The 24,100-nt window shown below is 38.0% G+C and overlaps 1 protein-coding gene across 1 annotated transcript; it reads left to right on the top strand.

Moving 5' to 3' along the window:
- The first annotated feature begins 26 nt into the window (after positions 1–26).
- DCTN6 (dynactin subunit 6) lies at positions 27–22,722 on the top strand. The gene is made up of 7 exons (XM_036894221.2): positions 27–118; positions 9,981–10,045; positions 16,835–16,940; positions 18,282–18,370; positions 19,330–19,377; positions 20,539–20,681; positions 22,150–22,722. Exons 1-7 carry the CDS (start codon positions 96–98, stop codon positions 22,246–22,248), a joined length of 573 nt encoding a protein of 190 aa, XP_036750116.1. The 5' UTR covers positions 27–95; the 3' UTR covers positions 22,249–22,722.
- Positions 22,723–24,100: the final 1,378 nt, after the last annotated feature.

Here is a 24,100-nt window from a genome sequence, read left to right on the forward strand (position 1 = left end):
CCGTGCTCCGCCAGGCTCTGCAATCGCTTGCAGAGATCATCGCTCTGCCCAGGCTGTTGCGTCGATCTCGCCTCCAATCCAAGACGGGCCAAACCATGGCGGAGAAGACGCAAAAGAGGTGGGTCTGCAGTTGGAGAAAAGCCTGTTCTCTGCTCTCAGCAGCGCGGGGAACCTGTTCCTGGTCGCCGGCGATGGGGACTGAGGTGGTGTCTTCTCCCGGGCCCTCAGCCTAGATGCTGCCTAACGGGCGTCCGCTGAGGGCGGAGGCGGCAGGCCGGGCCGGGTAGGGAGGCTTGGGGAGGGAGGCGGCGTCGGGGCCGGCAGGGATTTTCCCGTCGAACCGCCGCTCGCCGTCCCTTCTCCGCAACGCTCCTTCGCGGGACGGGACTCCGGCCGCGTCTGCGAGTGGGGCCCGGCGTCGTCCGCCTCCCGCGCCCCGGGCGGACCCGCGCCGCCTCGGCTCTCAGCCTGGAGCTGCCTCCTCCGCCTCTGCCTTCGCCCAGGTGGGGCCCGCCTTCCTCCCGGCGGTGGGCGGTGTCTGTGTGTCGCTTGTCAAAAAGAGGGAGGCTCCTGGACTCAGTTTGCGGCCCGCCCGGCGTGGACAGGCCCCTTTGTCACTGGGTGAGGACAGGAACCGTGGCAGCTTCTCCGGCAGCCTTTATTGCTAGGATCTGAGGGTGGAAAGGAACGGCTTGGACGAGAGTTAAACTATGTCCAAAAGCAGCGGTTGTCGGGCACCCTCTGCTCTTTTTGAAAAGAAAACCTACTAATACTGTTTCTGGTGCCATAAATTAAAATTTAGGTTTGTCATCTATTTAGGCCAGTAACTGTAGTCTTTCTTCATAAGCTACAGAGGAATAGTCCGTGAGTGTCATGTACAGCATATATGGTAGTGTGTGTGCAGCGGGGAAGTTAACGCTGACTCGTTATTTTAATAGTGAGGTGCTTCCCCTCCCAGCTGCCTGCTGCTTCCAACGCCCCACCACTCCCGAGGTGCAGTTGAGTCTCCACGGAAATGTTTGGACACGTTTTAGTTAGTCTAATGGTGAATTTAATGATTTCCTGCCATAACAGAGACATATTCTGATTGACACAGACTTTACCTGGGGCCTCTTCCTTAGGCATAAAACTGAAGACAGAGGAGCATTTGTGAATCGCTGCCATTTTTCTTAGTGGTCCAGGACAAGTAAATTTTAGATAATGTTCTTTCCATATTCATAGTGAGAGGGCAGGCAAGGGAATAGAAAATTGGAATGGGGAAATAAGGTCTAAAACAAGAGGCATTATTTATAAAGTCTAATTTATTTGATTAGGGCTTAATACGATTGTATGTTTGTTTTTTGTTTTTTTTTTAATAATTATTTTTTATTGAAGGGTAGTTGACGCACAGTATTACATTACATTAGTTTCAAGTGTACAACACAGTGGTAGAACATTTATATACATAATTCGAGGTTCCAGCTATCACCCTACCAAGCTGTTACATTATCTTGACTATATTCCTTATGCTATACATTACATCCCGGTTACTTATTTATTTTACCATTGGAAGTCTGTCCTTTTTTTTTTTTTTTTTTTTTTTTTTTTTTTTTGTGAGGGCATCTCTCATATTTATTGATCAAATGATTGTTAACGACAATAAAATTCTGTATAGGGGAGTCAATGCTCAATGCACAATCATTAATCCACCCCAAGCCTAATTTTCGTCAGTCTCCAATCTTCTGAGGCATAACAAACAAGTTCTTACATGGAGAACAAATTCTTACATAATGAATAAGTTACATAGTGAACAGTACAAGGGCAGTCATCACAGAAACTTTCAGTTTTGCTCATGCATTATGAACTCTAAACAGTCAGTTCAAATATGAATACTCATTTGGTTTTTATACTTGATTTATGTGTGGATACTACATTTCTCTCTTTATTATTATTATTTTTAATAAAATGCTGAAGTGGTAGGTAGATACAAGATAAAGGTAGAAAACATAGTTTAGTGTTGTAAGAGAGCAAATGTAGATGATCAGGTGTGTGCCTGTAGACTATGTGTTAATCCAAGCTAGACCAGGGCAATAAAACATCCACGTATGCAGAAGATTTCTCTCAGAACGGGGGGGTGAGGTTCTAAGCCTCACCTCTGTTGATCCCCAATTTCTCACCTGCTGGCCCCCCTGCGACTGTGCCTGTCTTAGGTTGTTCCTCCCTTGAGGAATCTTACCCGTCTCTGGCTAACCAGTCATCTTCCGGGGCCATACAGGGAAATGTGAAGTTGGTAAGTGAGAGAGAAGCCTTATTGTTTGAAAAGGTTAGCTTTTTACATCTTTGCATATTTATGCCCTGTGGCTTCTATGCCCAGCATTTGTCTTGAGGTATCTTTACCACTTGGAAGAATTATGATACTCGGTAAATTTGATGTGAGGCACGAATTCTATTTAAGGGTTGTAATTAGGAAGGAAGAAGAAAAGCTATAGAAGTAGCAGGCGGAAGAGAAAATGGGAAGATTGATTATTTCTTTGACATATCTTCTTGTAGAGTACCTTCAGCATGTGTAGGTTTTAAGCTACTACTTAAATTGCGCACATACATTAACATAATAGGAGTATAGTTACATAACCAAAGCATATCTGTAATTACCAGCCATCTCCAGTGAAACCAAGAAAACCAGTTAGGCACCTTAGGCATTTGTGAAAACTTATTTATGACATGGTGGATATTGTCCAACTGAACTTGAACAGTCTGAGAGAAATCAGACAAATTAAAACAACCCATTCCTGGGGACTGTTCACATGCCATATGTTCTTTTAACAGTAAATAGTCTGTAGTTGTAAGACTTTGGAGCGCTACAATTTGCACTTCTCCAAATTCTTGGTTGAGTTCCAACAGTATAGATCCAGTCAAATTTGTTGTTTTACTGTATGCACAGGCCAGCTTAGATATCTCCTTCCTCATTCCCATGGCAAGTCCAGGAACGGGTGGGATGAGTGCATCTACAGCTGTAGCAGTGCGTGGATCTTTGTTGGGGTTTTTTGATGATCATCTTCTGGCATGAGTCTTCCAGAGAGTGCTGATGTTGGAAGTTCTTTTTCATATCGTATCTTAGTTCATTTTTGGGGTAGCCCAATTAGGCTTTGATCCTCTGTATAAACACAAACAGACCCTTTGCCTACACTTTTATATGCCCTTTATACCCTTGTGTAGAACTCGTTGGAGGTTACCACACAGGAACTGCCCTTTTTTTTTTTTTTTCTTTGTTTTTGGTATCACTAATCTACACTTACATGACGAATATTATGCTTACTAGGCTCTCCCCTATACCAGGTCTCCCCTATAAACCCCTTTACAGTCATTGTCCATCAGCATAGCAAAATGTTGTAGAATCACTACTTGCCTTCTCTGTGTTGTACAGCCCTCCCTTTTCTCCTACCCCCCCTTACATGTTAATCTTAATACACCCCTACTTCTCCCCCCCTTATCCCTCCCTACCCACCCATCCTCCCCAGTCCCTTTCCCTTTGGTACCTGTTAGTCCATTCTTGAGTTCTGTGATTCTGCTGCTGTTTTGTTCCTTCAGTTTTTCCTTTGTTCTTATATTCCACAGATAAGTGAAATCATTTGGTATTTCTCTTTCTCCGCTTGGCTTGTTTCACTGAGCATAATACCCTCCAGCTCCATCCATGTTGCTGCAAATGATTGGATTTGCCCTTTTCTTATGGCTGAGTAGTATTCCATTGTGTATATGTACCACATCTTCTTTATCCATTCATCTATTGATGGACATTTAGGTTGCTTCCAATTCTTGGCTATTGTAAATAGTGCTGCAATAAACATAGGGGTGCATCTGTCTTTCTCAAACTTGATTGCTGCGTTCTTAGGGTAAATTCCTAGGAGTGGAATTCCTGGGTCAAATGGTAAGTCTGTTTTGAGCATTTTGATGTACCTCCATACTGCTTTCCACAATGGTTGAACTAACTTACATTCCCACCAGCAGTGTAGGAGGGTTCCCCTTTCTCCACAGCCTCGCCAACATTTGTTGTTGTTTGTCTTTTGGATGGCAGCCATCCTTACTGGTGTGAGGTGATACCTCATTGTAGTTTTAATTTGCATTTCTCTGATAATTAGCGATGTGGAGCATCTTTTCATGTGTCTGTTGCGATTGTATGTTTTAACATACAAATCCACTATAAGTGCAAAACAGAGAAATGGCATTTGCAAATGGTGATACCTTCAAGGATAGCATCATTCAGCTATCACAGGGAACCTGTCCAAAATGACAGGATGTTTCCAGGAAACTTTCAACAGAAAAGAGATAATTGTTATTAGGATAATGATGCCCCAGGAATAAACTTTGCTTCCAGAAATTTCTAGTTTCTGAGCTTAGATTTCCTCATTTATAAAAGGGGAGGGTTGGACCATTTTCTGTTTCCTGTTACATGTTACTGAAGTTTTCTTCAACGGGATAGAAAGGCTGTATATTTTCTGTGCTTTCATCAGAGTCAAGCAACACATCGTAGCACAGTTGGATCATTTTAAGGGCTTCTTCATTCGTGTCTTGTAAAAGTCAGTGCATGTCAAAATGGAGGAAACAGTTGTAACTGTCTAATCTCACAAACATTTCTTGAAGATAGACGCAGGGATTATTAGTTTTTTGTTTGATATGTACTCTTTTTACCTAGAGCTTTAAAAATACTTTGTGGTAGGAACGTTTGTTCACTGAAACTTGTAGGAGAAAAATTTCTGTATGTCTTCCTTTTGAATTTTTCCTTCCTTATCAGTTGGGAAATTGGTGTGAATTAAAAGTATATATATATATATTATGTTACTTTGCACTAATATTGGGGAATGTTTGGGAGGATTCTGGAATATGAATGGTGGAGACAATAGGAAAGAGGTGGTACCCTGCTGCCTCTCAAAGTTGTATTTCTGGCCTAGAATTCTCCTGAGCTCCAGATCTGAGTTCTCAATTGCTTACTGGGACTTTCTCCTGAATTTTCCATGGACACCTCAAACTGAACTCATCAAAAATTTAAGTTTATTTTTTCATTTCCTTACTTTTCTGTGTATTGATGTTTTTCAGTTCTTAGCAGATATGACAAATGCCTAGTTGTGTTTTTCCAAATGCTCATCACATAATCTTTCTTTTCCTTTTTCTGGTTTTTCTTGGAGATTTTCCCCTTGAAGCTCTCTGTCATTTTTGCTAAGACTGTTGCACAACCGCTGTCCTGATGTTTCTCTCTGTCCTTGCACACTGGTGCCTCTGTTTCTAGAATCTTTCTTGTCTGTTTACTTTTATTTAGCTAAGGACATCCTTCAACAGCTTCCTAATAAAGAGTGCATAGGAGATAATTTTTTTTAAACCCTTGCAAGTCTGAAAATGTCTGCTTTCCTTCCATAGTTTGCTAGTTTGGCTGGACAAGTAGCTTTAGTGTGAACATAGTTTTTGCTCAGAATTCTGTAGGGATTGTCTTCTGGTCTTCTAGCCTCCAATATTTCTATTGAGGAATCTGATGCCATTCTGATTATTTCTCCCTCTTTGTATGTGACTTTCTTTGTAAACTTTAAGGATCTTTTCCATAATGTTCAAAAACTTTAAGATGATGTTACATGGCATGGGTCTCCATTCACTGAACTCTTTCAGAGTTGAGATAATGTCCTGCAATCCTGGGAAATTTTCTTCTATTATTCTTTAATGGTTTTCTCCACAAATATTTCCCTGTTCTTTTGAGATTTATTTTATTTGGATCCTATACCTCACATATTGGTCCTCTAATTTTCTTGCCTTTTCTTTCCTATTTCCTTTTTTTATTTGCATTTTGTACTACTTCTGGGAGAGATTTCTTTTTTTAACTTTAATTCTTCTAGTGAATTTTAAATTTCTGCCATTAAAGAGCTTCTGGTGTCTGATAGTTTCTCTGGAAAGAATCATCTTCTACTCCCCTTGCTGCCTTTGATTCTCAATGAGGGCCAGGGAGGCACACGGGAAGGGAGCTGGTGGTACCACCATCACTGTGCCCGTCACCCTCTCCTCCCTCTGGGCCTGCTGTCCTGAGTGCAGCACCTCAGGAAGGGGCTGGTCATCACTTGGCTGTGCACCTGGGAATAGGCAAGGGGTGACAGATACCCACCTGCTTGGATTTTACCTCTGCTGCCTCATATCTGCTCCCTCCTGGGTACCTAGTGCCTGTCAGGTAAGCCTCAGTAACTTTTCCTTCTGTGTATAGTGTTCCAGAAACCTGATGACATCTTTTATCTACTGTTACCTCCTTTCCCTTGATCTCTGCTCTTTTTGAATAATACCTCTTTTATTCCTTTACTCTTTCAGTGGAGTTTTGGAAAGGAAGATAAGTTGTCCATGTAGATCAGGGGTCTGCAAACTTTTCTGTAAGAAAGGTAGTTTTACCTTGTTGTTATTATTAGCATGTACATAGCATTCCAGGTAAGCTGTTGACTGTATCTTATTTCATTATCTGTCCTCTTTTATGGCTATCAAGGTTAGTAACAAGGTTTCACTATTATAAATAACATTTCAGTTACCAATTTCTGCATTTATTTTCCTCCCGTTGAATTCTTGACCATAGAAATCCAGCAATAGATTTCCTAGGTCAAACGTTGTGAGTATTTTTATGATTCCTGAGGAATAGTGGTACAGTATTTTCGAAGCGGGGTCCTGACAGTGCCACGAGAAGCACCCAAGTGTCTGCCTCAGTAAATTGCAGCTGCAATCATCGGACAGTTATCCTAAGTGGAAAAACAAAAACACTTCACCACCCTAAACAAACTAATAGGAGATAAGAAATGGACCAGAACTATAACCATTTTGAACATTCCAAGTATTCACATTTATTTTATAACACAGCCTTTCATTTCTTACTTTCATTGACTTGTGTCATGTCTCTGCTGATACAGTATAAAGCATCCTGTGGCTAATATGCACAGAGCAGTATGAACAATGGTCTAGAAATACTATAACCAGTGGTATTACAGATATGGCATAATAGGGTTATATTTGTAATGGTAGGCTAGTTATTTGAAGATTGATAGTAATAAGAAGTAACACTGGTGAATATTAATATTTTTATCCTTGGTTAAAGAAGATGGTTGCTAAAGCAATGGAAAAAATGATTTAAAAACAGAAAAACTGGTCTTAAAGGGAAAGTAAGGAGTCTAAAATTCATAAATGATACCTAAGAGTTACATGAAAGCATTATTAAAGTTAATAAAATTACAGGTGGAAGGTACTTGCAGGGATCATGATTTGAGGGGGACTTTTTGTTATTGAAGTATCTTTGATAGACAGTCTTACATTGGTTTCAAATATACAACACAGTGGTTTCAACAGTTACCCATATTATTATTATTAAAGTATTGTTGAGATGCAGTCTTATGTTGGTTTCAACTGTATGTCACACTGGTACAACAGTCCCTATGATCAACTTACATTGTGATTGTGAATTATTGTGCCCTTTTATTCCCCCTTCCTCTCCTCTCCATCTCGCCCCCTCACCTCTTCCATGGTAACCACTAGTCACTTCTCAGTGTCTATGAGTCTACTGCTGTTTTGTTCCTTCTGTTTTGCTTTGTTTTTATATTCCACAAATAAGTGAAATCATATGGTATTTGTCTTTCTCCACCTGAACAGTTACTCATATTATTAAATCCTCACCCCCACTAGTGTGGTTACTATCTGTCAACATAGGAAGATGTTACAGAATCATTGGCTGTATGTTCCATGCTGTACTGCTATCCCCATGGCCAACTTATATTATGATTGAGAATTTCTATGCCTTGAGAGTAACTTTTTAAGGAAAGGGGAATAAAGTTTCATCCTGATTATAGAAATGTGTCCAGGACCTCTTTGGCCCCTGGTCTTAAGAAAACTATCAATTATTCAATTATTTTTCATTTCTTTATTGAATAGGGAATGCATTTGTGTAATTTAAAATGCAAATGATTTAAAAATGGTATCTAATGAAAAATATCTTCCATCTACCCTTGTGTCCCTGCTATCCAGCTCCTCTCTCTGAAGGCAATAAATATTAGTAGTTCCTTAGCTGTTCCCCCAGAGATAGTTTGGAAATAGCCAAGCAAACGCAGATATTCAGCAGTTACACACTCGTACCCCGATACTGGTTGCGTTGGTTGTAAGTAAAGCTCAAAAGTTGTTAGAGAAGTTAAATGTGCTAAAAACTTAAATACTTTATTAGAATGGCAAGCCTATTCTATTTAAGTTCATGTTGCATGTAATGAACATCTGCAATCATCAAGGAGGACAAACTTTAAAAATCTGAATCTGTTTCATAATAACACATTTGGAAAAGTAAAACCTTGCAATAACAATTTTTTTAAATCAAAGAAGTGTCAAAAAACATGAAAACCAAATAGAAAGTACTGTTAAAATTTTTATACAGTCTACTATAAGTTAAAAATAAGCAAACATTTTCATACATGAATACTTACAGAACTAAAAAGAATAATGTTGGTATGTTTGAATCATTGCACTCTAGATTTCTGAGCTTTGCTTGGTTGTAAAACATTCATTGAAATGAGAGGAAAAGTTCTTGAAAATTTATAATCTAGTCAGTAACATTTTGATCAACAAAGTCTCAACAGTTTCACATACCAAGTTTTAATAATTTACTTGAAATGCAAAATTCGTGACTTAGAAGATAGTTTGATAGGTTTTGTTGATTTTACGGAGCTAGAAGAAAGCATAGATGTCTGGTCTCATCGTTCCTATTAAATACCGTATTGGAAGTCCTAGCCAGGGCACTAAGGTAGGAAAAAGAAATATGCATACAAATTGGGAAAGAAGAAAAAATTGTCCCTATTCACAGACAACAAAATCATTTATATGGAAAATCTCAGAAAATCTACAAAAAAGCTACTTAAACTATGTAGGTTTAGCAGGATTGCAGGATACAAAGTCAATATACAAAATTATTGTATTTCTATGTATTTACAATGAACTACGTAGGTTTAGCAGGATTGCAGGATACAAAGTCAATATACAAAATTATTGTATTTCTGTGTATTTACAATGAACAACTAGAAATCAGAATTTTGAAAAATCCAAATAGAATTATGAAATCAAAATATCTAGAATTGTATTGTTACATCATAGAAGCTGAGAACAGATTTAACACCATGAATAAATCAATAATACTAAAAACAAGTCTTTGCTTAATGAGAACAAGTTACCTAATGATTATCAATTGAATGGGAAAGTCATTTGATGCAGTTCTCTATGTCAGCTCATGGCTGAGCTAGGGCAGCATTTACGTAGATTTGGCTGTCAAACAAAAGATCACTCAATATAAAAAAACAATAAATTATGTGTATATTATTAATTTTTTGAATAATTTGCACTATAATTTATACTACTTGATAAGCAGTTTTATAATATGTATAGTCAGTATAAATAGGAATATTTGTAAATTTTAAATTGCTGCAGTGATTTCTGTATTAATATTACCTTGCTGGTTAAGTATTTTGAATGTAATTCTTTTTCCTCCTTTTTTACAAAAACAGTGACATATATACTATCCATATTTTGGCTTCAATTTTTTTAGTTAACAGTATGGCTTGAGGATCATTCCAAATCTTTTCATGAAGGATTTTCATTCTTTTTTATGACTGTGCATTAGTCCCTGGTGTACCATAATTTGTTAACCAGTTCCATGCTAATGAATATCTAGATGGTTTCCAGTCTTTCTGCTGCTTAGAAACAATGCTGGCATTAAAAGAATCCAAAGCCGCTTTTCTTCTCGTGCATTTTAATAAGGCATCAGGAATGATTTCAGCCCCCTGGATAATGTGCCACCTAAGAACTTCATAAGAGCACTCTCATAATATAGTAAACCTTACCCTCTTACTTTTCATTTTTCCATCAAATTTTTTAACCTTTTCCTCACTGCAGTTGTCAGGAGTGTCTATAATAATAATTTAAAATCTTACCCATAGTGAATGTTACCTTTTTTCTTCCTACAGTGTGAAGATTGCTCCTGGAGCCGTTGTGTGTGTAGAAAGTGAAATCAGGGGTGATGTAACTATAGGTAAGAAGATAGTTTATTAGTTTTGTTTCTCAAGAATTGATGTGATTTAATTCATTTCAGTGATTTACAGTTAATTAGGTATTATCTTCTATGTTTGTCTGTTTCACAGATGTCCTAATTTCATTGACAAAACAGTATATTTCTCCCATAAGTGTTTAATATTTCTAAAAGAATTTAGTGTGATAGAGTCTATATTTTTGTCACATGCAAAATAGGAGTACCTACCTCATAGGTTTTTGAAGGATTAAATAAGAGTATTTGTGAAAGTCATAGCATAATACCTGATACATAGTAAGGAAAAATCAATAAACATTAGCTAATTGAACTGTTAAGTCTTATCAGTGTAGCCTTGTTAGAGGTGAGGCCTAACATTTAAATCAAATAAACAGTTTAACACATGGCAGTGTGCTTATATGAACATTCTTAAGTTTCCCCCAGCTCACATTTTAGCCACTAGTTCTTTTACATACAGTTCCCTTGGATGTGCCCTTATAGCTTTATTAATATAAGCCCAGTTATTAACATAGCAGCTGTATGTTACCCCAGTAGAGCCTTCAGTGAATTAAGTACACTTTCAGAAAGAAAATATGCCTTGCCTCTTATGCTAACAGGTTCTTTAGTAGAAAAAAAAAAAAGGAAATTTTGGTTATGTCCAAGCCTTCAGCCAAATTTGGTATCCTGTCTTATAAAACCAGTGAAGATTATGCCAGTGTTAGGGAACATCATTAGGAATTTGCCAGCTTGGATTTCTTTATTATTAAATGGACAGGATTTCAGAGTTTAGAAGGTGACCCTGTTCCTTTTCAGTGCAATATTGACTCTTTGCTAACTCTTAAACCGCTTGCAGACCTTTTAGGAGGAGAACTATAGTGGTCATATGATTTTTCAAAGTGCTCTTCTGCATTATTTTTTTCTGATATTTTTATGGTTTTTATCATGAGTCCAGGAATAACATCTAATATTTGTTCACAGTGTATTCTATAATTAGAAGAAAAATAAGACCAAAATAATGTAGCTAATTATATAAACTTTCCCTTTAATTTCTACTGCATGCCCATTTTAAACAATAAGTATACAATACCTACTGTATATGGATAGTATAGATATCTCTACAGGCATAATTGTACGCACAGGTGCACATACATGTGTGTGTGTGTATATTTCAGATTTGAACTAACTCCTATTACTTGAAGGAGCTTTTCCAGAATAGCAATAAAGGCTTTATCCCATGAAAAGGGAAGGTTGGCCAGTGCGTAGGACTGAGCGATAGGGGTCCAGGAGGGTTCAGGGCTCGCTTGCCTGTTGCTCTTTCTGTCATGTACTACTTTGTGCTCCTCCCCTTTCTTTGTCCCTGTTACCCACCTTCCCTCTCTAAATGTTGAAATTATGTAAGGAAATACAATGTTTAAATCTACTATCCATGTAGTTTTTGACCACTAGCTGATAGTGCACATCTCTGATGGCTAAAATATAAAATAACAGTTCAACACAGGTTTTCAGTGATGGATTATAGCAAAGAACTAATATTTTTTCAAAACTAGTGATTTGAATTTTATCACAGAATAGATCTAAGTTAATATTTGTTATGTTTGTTTTGGGCCCAGTTTTGAAAAACAAAATTTGCTCAAAATACTTTACAGAAACATGTCAATTTTTAAAATTAAGGAAATGATTCAGAAGTGACATAGTTACCCAGTGTTCTGTCTTCTACAATTCTTATGTCACTTTCATTATGCATGGTTCTTATCTTTAATTGAGTATATGTAAGTATGGAAATTTCCCAGGATTAGTATTTAGATAGTCATTTCTATCATTGTTACACTTGGTATAAAATATCTCTAATCTTTTGGCTGTGATTAATTCACTTGACTGATATAATACATCAGATTAAAAAGTTCCTGCAAGATGTAATTATAAAGTTACAGCTGAGAGTGGAGATAAGTTATCTGATTAAAACTCAACTCTTCCCACTATGTCTTGTTTTTCAATTTATGACATTTATTGTTTTTGTTTTTGCTAAACTTGCCAGAATAATTAATTTAAGTCTTTTTCCACTATGCTTTGGCTATGGAGATTTGAGCACTTAGTAAGTTCTATTTTTTGGGGGGACTAGCAGTAAACTTAAGTGTGGCTTAATTAATAGATTTTTCAGGATGTTATATGTAACTTTCCATCTGCTACTCAGTTGTGCTCTTACCAAATTATTCCATTCTGAAATATTTCGGTAAGAAAGTTAATTTTTTCTTTGCTATGTTTCAGTGTAGTAGAACTTTAAACCCAGTCATCTGTTTTCCTAGAAAATCAGGTATTTGGTTTATCAAAAAAACTAGTCCAAAGCTTTGAAGTATTGTACTTAACAAGAAAACCATATGACTTGAGGCTCTGCTGGAGCCTAAAACCCCTTTCCTTAGGTGCTGCTGGGGAACAGACCTTGGGAAAAATAACAGCTCTCTTGCTGATTATAATGTGGGTAAACAAGGTTTCATAGTATCAAGTCTGTTTTAAGGAGTCTACCTTGATTCGTGGGCCATGCCCATTTATTTTCTGTAAATTTTATTTTGAAAGCTGAAAACCACTGCAGAAAGCACAGTTCTTGGGAAATTTCCCAGGATTGATATTTAGATAGTCTTTTTTATAGGTTGAAAAGCAGTCTCCCAGGGTTAAGACAGGACTTGGTTGGAACATCATAATGTGAACACAGTACTGGGCACAATGGAAAAGGAAGCACCTTGCCCCACTTTTTCTTTCTTTCTCTCCAGTAGAGCTTTTAACGTATATCAGAAGTTTCCCTTCTATTGTGTAAATCTTGTTCACTAAGACCGAACAGTGGCTTTGACTTGAGAAATTCATGGACTATAAACCAGTTCTTACAGGTACTTCAGCTTACAGGTCAAATAAATTGTTTTAATTTTCAAGAGCTTGTGGCTTTTTGAACTATTTCTTGACACATAAAAATGTACACAAAGATTGCTTTCTGTGGCAAAGATCGACAGGAAAAACACACTTTACCAAATGAGGGGAATGGAAATTTGATGCAAGGAATGCGTTTCTGGCCATGTTGCATCAAGCCCAGCCAACCATTTAGAAAAACAATTCATCAACCAGTAAGGCAGCTCCAACTCCAGACACATTTCTCCAAACAAGGAGATATGCCAAGCAGGGTTTCAGCACATTTGGTAAGAAAAATACATAAACTACCCTGCCAGAAGGAACTCCACGAAAGTTCACAACAACCTTTTTAAAAAAATTTTCCATGGTGAAAATTTATTTTTAAAGCATTTTAACCTCAAGACCTTAAACTTGGTTTGAATTCAGACCTAGTCTAGGTAAAAGTGCTTCTCGCGTGCAGAAAAGCATAGCCTGTTGCCCACATTTCGGTGAGCTTCGCTGCCCGGGTCTTGGGACAGTGTTCCGGTTGCCTGGCTCTCTCTTGCAGACCGCCAGCACAAAGCCCTCGGGGACGGAGCTGCCCTGTATGGGACACTCATCCGAGTCAGACCATTCCTTTAAGAAGCTCACCAATCCAAAATCTTAGCAGTACCAAATACTGAACCTCTCTAGTCTCTGCCCAAAAAAAGTCCATCAGGAGCTTTAGGGGAACTATTCAGTTTATTATCGCTCATGACTTTTGCTGTTAAATCACAACTCAAAAGTTGATAGTTTCATCTTTGACACTTTCAGTCCCCAAACGCTAGAACTTGTAGTTTGGCAGTGCTGCCACCAGGTGGAGGTAGAGTCTTAAACACAGGTCTAAGGGACGCTGTTGCGGTGTTATATCCCAGGGCTAGGCCATCAGGTTTATAATGAGTTTCCCAATTATTTAATAACTTATTAATAATGATAAAAAATAATAAAACACCCAGTTAAAGTAGCTCAGGCATTATTTTTAAGTATTGTGTAAGAAGACATGGGACTTGGGATTAATTTACTTTTTTAAAATTTGTGTTTGTTTTTTGATAATAAACATGTATTATAATTTTTGAATGGGAAAAATGAAAACATGAATTGTTTTCAAAGAACACTTTAGAGGAACTTTTAAAGAAACACAGGCCCACACTGGTACCTTTGTCCATTCTCAGGTAGCTTCTTGCAAGTCTGCTTACTGTCAAAAGCTACAGCTTGAGGACCAGCGGAATATCTAGTGCCTCTGGCTACTTATCTACAGTGGCAAAGGATCTGCTTTCCATCACAGCCAACATGAGCCCTTCCTCCTAAGATTTTCAATGCTAGTATGGAAAATACCTTTATTAGGTCTTTTTTTTACTGTCTTAGAATAAAGTGCAGAATTTTCCTCCCTGGTTTAAAGGAGTTAATACCCTGATACCTGAGTAGAGGAGTACAGCAGACCTTTCATTGCTTCCCAGACCAGAAGGAGTGATTCTGTTTACTGTGAGAAAGTTATTTGTTAGCTGTTAGTCTCAGGTAGTGATGACCCTTCCGTTTTTAAGAACTATAAGCCAGACCCCAGGATCTTTCTTTCAAACATGATTTTATATAATCCACACTTCAGCCCAGTGAGGTAGGCTGTTACAGATTTCATCTTTTTATGGATGAGAAACAGCCTGTAGTGAGAAATCCAGGGTCTAGACTTTCTAGACAGGGGGTAGGGTGCTGGCCTGGCTTTAATTACAAAGAACCCAAAATACACTGATAGTGTTCCTTTATCATACAACATTTTGAGCTAAACTGTAAATCTGGTATTGTACAAACTACAGATTTAAATTGGTTCCCAAAGCCAGAAGAACTGTAAGAAATTTCTCATTTCAAAGGAAATCAGTGTTCATTTTAGCATTGTTGTAGCATCTCGCCCCCCAAAATTGGTAACATCTAAATGCCCATTGTTTAGGGCTTGGTTAAACTGTGTTTTACTTAATATATGAAATACTATTCAGCTATTAAAAAGAATAGCTAGGTAGATGTACTTACATGGAAAAATCACCATGACTTATTAGGTGAAAAAGCAAATTGCAGAATAATAAATACTGTCCCATGGTTTTAACTAAAAAAGTATGTGCTTGTAATCCATATTTTTTCCCTTTCAAATTGAATATATGTTTTAACTTTATAATTAAATACATATACAGTGATATTTATAGAGCTTAAGTATACAATAGTACTTAAGTCTGGAGTAATATACCCTAAACTTTTAAGAATAGTTACCTCTAGGGAATGGGATTAGCATGAGGGGACAATCTTCCACTTTTTGCTTTGTTTGAATTTTTATGATGAGCATGTATTCCTTTTATAAATGTGTGTGTGTTTTTAACAAAGAAAAAAAGGCGGTCACGGTCAACTTGAGAAGCTTCTGAGGAATCTGAGAGATCCCATCTTCTGTGTTAAAGTCTCTTATCCTGAATAGGAGATTTTGCCAGAGAAATTTTACTTCAGCAGCTGAAGATCTGGGGAGCCCGAGGCAACCGAAATAGCAAAGGCGCTCTGCTGTTATTTCTTACAGCTCTGCGACTCTGCGTCCTAGGCTGTGCATCTCGCCTTGGGGCCCACACTCTTTATCAGCCCCCACCCAGTTCTTGATTGTTAGGGGGAAGAAAAGCTGTCCTGAGGTTCCTTCTGATTCTGTGGGCTTCAGGAATACCTCCTCATTTATTTTAATACATTTGTGAGTGTGTTAAACGTTCTCAGTTTTCAAGATATAAAAGCTCAAAAGGGCAAATATAGCATGGTTTCCCTCTTGTCTCCTTATAACCCACAGTGCTGCATCTTTCCTGTCACAAACAGATCACATTATTAAATAAATCAACAACTTACACAATTGAATACTGAATTTCGTGGACAGTGTCTTCTTCCTGACTCCCTCCCCACCGACTGTCAGCACTTCTACCTGCCCTTTCTGACTTGCAGAGTCGGGTACTTCCTGTCCACCGGTTTATCACTAAAACAAGCCTTGGCATTGGGCAGGGAGCGATTGGAGAGGCCGAAAGGTTCTGTTTTCTCGTCATTGTTTTCATTGTCACCACAGGGCTAGGCCTTTGGGAGGAGAGTCAGCACTGAGGAACCAGTGTCTCTGCTTGTGAGGCGGATGCCATGGGCCCCTTCCTGCTCCCGCGGCTTTGCAGCTGGAGGCAGAACCTCAGGTCTCCCTGTGTCAGAGCCTTAGGACTCCAGTGCTCATATTTGGCTCCTTCCACTGCCTCCCTTTAACTTTTGCAAATTTTCACTGGTTAAAATCCTTCCCTAGACTAGACAGCAGCAGCTCTGCTTCCTTCCAGTGGGTGGGCTTGTAGTAGTCATGGCGGTGGAGGTAGCAAAGCTAAGGTTGGTTGTCATGTTTTCTGACTCCCATGCCGCTCATATTTCCCCTTAATCCTAAACAAAAAGACTAACCCTGTAGTGCACCAGTGTAAAGCACAGTGATGTGGCTCACTATTTTGAGAACACACAGCATTGTGGGTACCATCCTGAGGGGAAGGAAGGGAATCAATTTTTATTGCCACCTGTCTGCTGGAATACTGTGTCTGCAAACATTATCTCATCTAATCCTTACAACAGCCCCATAAGACCACTTTATCACCACCCTCACTTCACCACAGAGATGACAGAGCCTCCAGAACAGAGGGTGAGCCAGGCCTGTCTGGCTCCACTCACCTCAGCTAGAGCCTTGTCACTAACTGCTAATGGCAATGGCTGAGGAGAGAACATCTGTCAAGTGCCCAGTGTGGTGCCTGGCACACACTTAAGAAAATGTTCCTCCCAAAGCCTTGCCCCCCTCAGTTCCCTCCTCTTAGAAGTGTAGTCTCCACCAGTAATTTCTCTTCACTATACTTTTAACAGGACCCAGGACAGTGATCCACCCGAAAGCTCGAATTATTGCGGAAGCTGGGCCGATAGTGATTGGTGAAGGGAACCTAATAGAAGAACAGGCGCTTATCATAAATGCGTGAGTAAGACTGACAGATCCTCCGAACCAAGTGCTGCAGATACTGCTTTCCTTAATGTCAGCTATCTAGGAACATTTTACGACTAACATCTGGAAAGCCCAATACCTGAGAACTAGAGAAACATGAAGGATCTTTTTTAGCACAAGTGCTCAGTAAGTGAGGAAACCGAAGACCACCTGGGTAAACAGATGTGCCCACAGTGCCCAGCTTGCTATTGGCCAGCGAGAAGCTGCGGCACGCGGTCTGATCATCTTCCGTTGCAGATTGCTGCCTCTCCTGTCCTGCACAAGCGTCCCGACGACCTCCAGTGTCCACGTGCTGGGCTGACCACCCTCGACAGTTCTGGTTGGATTTTCTGGTTCTGGCTGAGAGATTACTGCTCATTCCTGGATTCACGAACTTAACTCTGATGTATATTTTCATATGCTCTGTAGGGGTAACACCCAGAGTGATACTTGAAAAACTTGGGGTCAGAGAGGCAGTTTCTAACTTAAAAGATTAAAAAATTTGTGTGTTAGCACATGGTCATGATCTTAGTAAACTAGACTATACTACCTGTGAAATTTTCATAAGCATTTGTAAAGCTTTCTAGATAGATAAAATTTTGGCAGGACATTCAAGTCTATACCCAATATATAGCAACAATGTATGGCATTTGTAAAAAAGACCTTGTGAAAATATTTAACTCTGATAAAAGAGGTTGATTTGTCTTAATGCTTAGTTAGGATTTAGGGGTTTCTTACTATATTAAGCAGTTTCTTTTTAAAATATATTTTGGCACCTTTAATGTAAGTCAGTTAAAAACAGCTATATTCTGTAGTAACTCAACTGTCAGAGATAAAACACCATTTTAAAATGACTTCTTCCTCTTAGACCACAGTATGTTCAAATACTTGACCTAACTACCTAACAGCATAAAATAATTATTTCATGTGAATATCTGTTTACATTCCACAATCTTGACTGATCACTCAGAATGGAAATTTTTCAAGTTAAGCATGATTTTGATAGCAGTTTAACAAGCCAAAAGTCATAGCCAGTATCTCTTTCACCCTGTCCTGGGAAAGGCCCTCTGGACTTTGAGTTTAAAAAATAAATAAAGGCTGACCTTCTGTACACACCTATGTCTTGTTTAACAGTTCAGTTCAGTAGTTCTTTTGCCACTCAGAATCAAGTCTTTTCAGCATAAAGTATAAATATGCACTTGGATTAAGAGACTACTTAGTTATGTATTTTAAGCTTGATGGAGGTAAAATTGAGAGAGTGAACCCAAATACTAAAACAAAAGAATTGCATATTGCATTGTTGACTTTCTGATGATTTGTCTCTTTTTTTAATAGTCACCCTGATAATATCACCCCTGATACTGAAGATCCAGAACCCAAACCCATGATCATTGGCACCAATAATGTGTTTGAAGTTGGCTGTTGTATCCTTTACAGTAATTCAAGAAAAATCATCCTCAGCTCTCTTTTAGTACACGTATCTTCTCTGTAGACATTGTCATATTTTATCTAGCAAGTATACCAAATATATGTGCCCAAACACCCACACACATATCTTTAGGTACTGTCTTGCTCCTGTTGCTACAACTTGTTGACAGGGAGCAGTAGCAGAGTGGCAGCTGACACAGAAACTGAGTAATTCTGGCTTCTATCCTGATTTAAGAAACACAGTTCTGTCTACTTGGTTCCTGTATAATTTTAGATTAAAGCATGTTGCAAGGAAATAGGTGGAAATGAAAGGATTTAATTTTTTTCTCCAGAGTGTCACCAAGTCTTTTGCTTGCTCTTGTACTCTGAAAAGATAGTAAAATGCTTTCATGGTATCAATAAAACAGGATTTTGTGGAAGGAAATACTTGGAGCAAAAAACCTGAATGTATAACGCAAAATATTTAAATTAAGCTATAGGCATAAAATGGACCATTAGGACCAGTAAGCAGCTATTTAAAATTATGTGTTTAAAGATTTTAATGATATGGAGTAATGCTTGCAAATTTAAGTGAACCAAATAAAGTTAGCTGCAAAGGTTTATACTGTTTGATTCCCAGTTACATAAAGGGAATTGTATATATAAAGATATATCAAACCATTAACAGTGGTATTTTAAGTGATTGAGTGAAAAGTAGTTTTAATCAAAACAGCTGTGAAAATTTGTTACAAAATTGGTCTATACGGTCCTTATTTCTTTAAAAAAAAGTCACTTACTTTTTTTTAAAGATGAAATCTGAAGATTCAGACTTCATTCTCATACTGTCCTAAACAGTTTACATTCCACAATCTCATGCCTCTGTCCTCTGCCCCAATGCAGCATAAGGACATAGTTAGTGAATTTGTAGAGGAAAAAATGAACATATTTATTATGTTTACTTAACTTCAGCTTACAGATTCCCAAGCCATGAAAATGGGAGATAATAATGTTATTGAATCAAAAGGTAAGCCATGGTCAGAATTGTGTTGTGAAAAGTGATTACCTCTTCCCTCTTCTCTCTTTGTGGTGTCCTAGACAAAAATCTAAGTACAAACTATGGCAAAATGGCAAAATGGTGTGCCTGGAAAGAAGTTGTGGTTGGAGGTAGGCTAAAATAGCTGAGACTCATTCTTTGCTTTTAAGGAACCTAATCTAGTAATGTGTTTAATATATTAAATTAAAAATTCAGTTGTATGAATTGAATTAAAACCATAAAGCTCAGACAAAAGATTTGAAAAAGATTTCTACTAAATACTAGTTTCAGTGGTACTTTAATTAATGTCATTGTAGAATTAAAGAAAAAAAATCAGTTTCTTTAGCTGTTTTCATTCTTTAATTTCAGGGTCCCCTTATCCTAGTCAGTCAGGAACAAATCTAAGCCGCTGTCGCAAGTGGGCCTAGGGAGGGGGTCACGCACAGTCGCCACCACTGCCGGGAAGCAGCTCCGGGAGCTTGTACCACTGAGGCCCGGGAGGAACGTGACTGAGGAGACTTCTGGGAGGTTTCTCTCTCTTGGTCCTGATTGGTTTGAGAGAAAATGCTTCTTTTTTAAACAAAATTAGACTTTTTGTTAGTCTGCTTTTGGGTTTTATTTTAATTTGGATCACCAACTATTATTATTATCATTGTCATTTTCTATTGATTATACACTACTGTGCCAAACCTGTGCTCGGCACTGTATTTACATTTACTCTTTCATTTATTCTTGGCTCCTTCCGCTGCCTCCCTTTAACTTTTGCAAATTTTCACTGGTTAAAATCCTTCCCTAGACCAGACAGCAGCAGCTCTGCTTCCTTCCAGTGGGTGGGCTTGTAGTAGTCACGGCGGCGGAGGTAGCAAAGCTAAGGTTGGTTGTCTGTGAAGTTGGGTGGTCTCTCCACTTATAGATAAACTTGCTGATGGAATTTACAGTGACTTGTCCAGGGGCCTACAGCAGAGCCTGTTTTGAACCCGTCTAATACTAGTCTGTGCCTGCCTCAGTGCTATACCAACTCTAAACAGCTTTATTATAATTCTTTTTTTCTTAAAGTCAATTTGTATTTTTATGCTTAAATCATCTTAGGAAAATAGTGTTGTAATCATTTGATGTTTCACATCTGATGTTCTTCCTGTATTTTTCGTGCAGCGTATGTGGGCAGAAATGTGATCCTGACAAGTGGCTGCATCATTGGGGCATGCTGCAACCTGAACACCTATGAAGTCGTCCCTGAGAACACAGTCGTCTATGGCACAGACTGTCTTCGTCGAGTACAGTCTGAGCGACCACAGGTACTAGAGCCTCCCTTTTTAAAGAGTTCTTTCCGGGGCTGCTAATCTCCCCAAAATACCACATAATTATCTTAATGGGGCAGCAAGTTCACTCTTTATAAAACAAAGCATAACCAGAGGAACATGCCTAAAACTAGAGTTTATTTGCAATGGAATCATTCTGTCTCTGAGTTAATAACAAAAATATGTACAAAGATGACAAATATGTGACAAATTGATTACGGGAAAGAAAACCTAGAGCGGCTATTACTCGTCTTAGGCATTTTCACTGAAGATACATCAGTAAACCTTATAAACTGTATTGATTCACTCCTAAAATATCAGTCTTCAAAGGTGAGGAATTACCCTGCCAGACTTAACCTTACGACCCACTAGGCTCCATCTATTAGTTCACTAAACATAGTTGGCTTGAGAATAAACAAAGCTTGTGAAAATGCTTGTTTGTTTGGATATTTTCCTGGCATATGAGAAATGACTCCCTCCTACTAACCAAGAATAACGAGGAGTATGTACTTGGAGTTTCCTAAGGACATTTGGGGCTTCCTTTGACAAAGATGTTCTGATGGAAGTTTGACTCTGCTTGCTTGGCACACTCAGTATATTTCTCCAGTTACCCAGCCTCCTTCCCCTCCCCCAAAACAAAATATTTTTCAAAAAATTTATCACTTTGCCTCTGATTCTTAGTCATATATTATAAGAAATTAAAACTTCATTTCTCTGTGGGTTATTTTATTTCTGTAATGTATGGCTTTTATTGCTATTGTTATAAGAAAGTATTACTTCTATAGGCTAAAAAAGAAATAACAAATCCAGTATTTCTTCACTATCTTTCTGTATAACAGCAAATTGATTAAACGGGGAGAAATGAAGCTGGAGTTGAGTTAAGGGACATTGGAATTAAGTACACAAGAATATCTGCAGTTATGTAATGGTGTGCCAAACTGTCTTCCCAACATCACTGACCATAAGGATCATGTAGGGCTCCTTATTAAAAAAGGATTCCCCAGACAATTTGAATCAAAGTGTATAAGGCAAGGGCCTAAAAAAGTTCATATTTTTCACAAGTTCCCCTGAGTGAGTTGTGCACAGAGGGGAATTTGAGCAAAGCTGAACATGCAGAGTGAAGACCAGGTGAGCGATGGAGCTGTGCCGCCGAGGGTGTGGGAGGCCACGCGCACCACCTGTTTGACTTACATTGTCTCTGCTGCTGGGATTTTAGAGGCCAGGGTGAAACCTACAAAACCAAGGTTGAAAAGTGATTCATATGTATTTTCACATGTTAAAATGTTTTGGCTTTTTCTGTTACCAAACTTAATGTATGTTCATTGTAAAATTTTTTGTAAGGAAAGAAAGCAAGATAGGTCATTGGAAAGCACCTGTGATTCCAGGACCTGGTGATAATCACTTCTACCTTGTACTCTTAACTTTGCTGGTTGCTAGTCAGATCTTAATTACCTTCTCTTTTTAGCCCCAGACACTACAGCTGGATTTCCTGATGAAAATTTTGCCAAACTACCACCACCTAAAAAAGACCATGAAAGGAAGCTCAACTCCAGTTAAGAACTAAGAACAGTGTATGACATGAAGATAACCTTTTGTGCTTGGCCACTGTCTTTCAAAACAGCCACAGTGTTGACGCACTCTTAACAGTTCACAGGATAATACATGTTGGCTTTATTTTGTAGAACTTGAGTTAAAGAGGATTTTCATTGTATTTATCCTCTGTAATTTATATAAAATGTATTATTTCCCTATATCCTTATTCCTTTTCTGATAATTTACAGATGTAGTTTAGTCTTCCTTTGTTATATAAAATGTTGGCCACAAATTTTAGTTATGTAAAAGACTACCCATGATAAGAAAGGGCATGTTGTTATGTATTTATATTCAAGAATATAGTAATCCAAATAAAAGTGCTGATGGCAGGGCTTTTAGTGAACATACATTAATCAGTTTTTATACTTGAATTCACTTTCCCAAAATAGCTCTTCTAATTTTTATTGTGTACTAGCTGTATATTAAAGCTGATTTATTTACCATATTTTCCTTTTGTGGATTTGTAGCTGTTTAAAGTTTCAGGGGAAATTTCAGTAGTTATTGAATTAACTTAGACTTCATTTTGTTTCCAAGAAAAGCCTTTTTTTTCCTTTTTTGGTAAAACAAAAGTAATCAGGGAAAAAGTAACACAAAGTCAAAAAGAATGGTGTCTGATGAAGATGACAAGTAAATGACCATTGAGTGACATTCCTGGGTTTCTGAGGACAATGAAACTAAAAGAGATTTTGATGCACTTACAAATTTGCAAAATTATTTTGGCATGTTACTGATCACTAATTATTCATCTGGTTGTAATTCAATTTACCAATTATTGAGGTTTTTATTATAGTTCCAAGTTTTTTTAATAATTCAAGTATGTACATTTAATGGAACATACTTTTCAACTTCTGAATCAATAGATGTTGATTAAGACATTAAATACTAAAATAGTTTCTCTTGAACAGTTAAGGCTCTTTTTGAATTTCTGAAACTGACAGCTACAAATCAGTCTTTGTTCAGATTTTGAATGTCTTTGATTTTGGTGAGAATACTCTTGACTCAAAGTGGAAAACTGTACTTCTGCACACAGCAGATTGAAAAAGGAATACATTACAGTAATGCCCTAATTTTTGATAACTGCTGTTTATTCATTTTTTAACCCCTGGTGATCAACTTAAGATTCTGTTGATATGAAAATTTTATAGGTAAAAGATCAGAAATTAACATAACTGCCTTTGAAATACTATGAAAGTTCTAAAGTATTGTCTCTGGACAAGCTCTGATATACTAACAAACATCCTCTGGTCCAAACTATACAGGTAGTGTGTGAAGACAGCAGTGAGATGCCTCCCAAGAACTTGGGAATAAGATACCCCCAGAGAGTTATACTAATAACGCAACATGTGAGAAGAGCCTCAGTGTTTCCAAGGTACACTGTGATTTTTAAGTGATATTAACTCATTTGAGAAAAGAAAATGTGAAGACAAATGGTCAGTTTACCAAGAGTTTGAAGGATAAAATAATGAGAGTATATACACAGGGTGATCCACGGTGGGGAGGTGCTGAATCCAAGAGATGTGAGCAATTCAGGGAACAGCAGTGATCTCTACTTCAGGTAGAATCAGTTTGTCAAGACTTGCTACGTCTTGGGAAGAACATACCTCAAGACTTGTCAGTTTTGGCTCTAATTGCAAGCTTAACTGAACCACCTTCTGATCACTGATATAGCCTCCAAGCTACTATTTAGGAAAAGGAGAAACTCTGGACGAGAGCACCAGAATTCCATTCTGCACATAGTAAATTTAGAGAAGTTTTCTGATTTATACATCAGTCTCATATGGATTTAGTTTGTATAGGTCTGCCATAAACCTGTCCATTTAGTC

Source organism: Manis pentadactyla, chromosome 7, assembly GCF_030020395.1.
Source record: "Manis pentadactyla isolate mManPen7 chromosome 7, mManPen7.hap1, whole genome shotgun sequence".
Classification (NCBI taxonomy): domain Eukaryota; kingdom Metazoa; phylum Chordata; class Mammalia; order Pholidota; family Manidae; genus Manis; species Manis pentadactyla.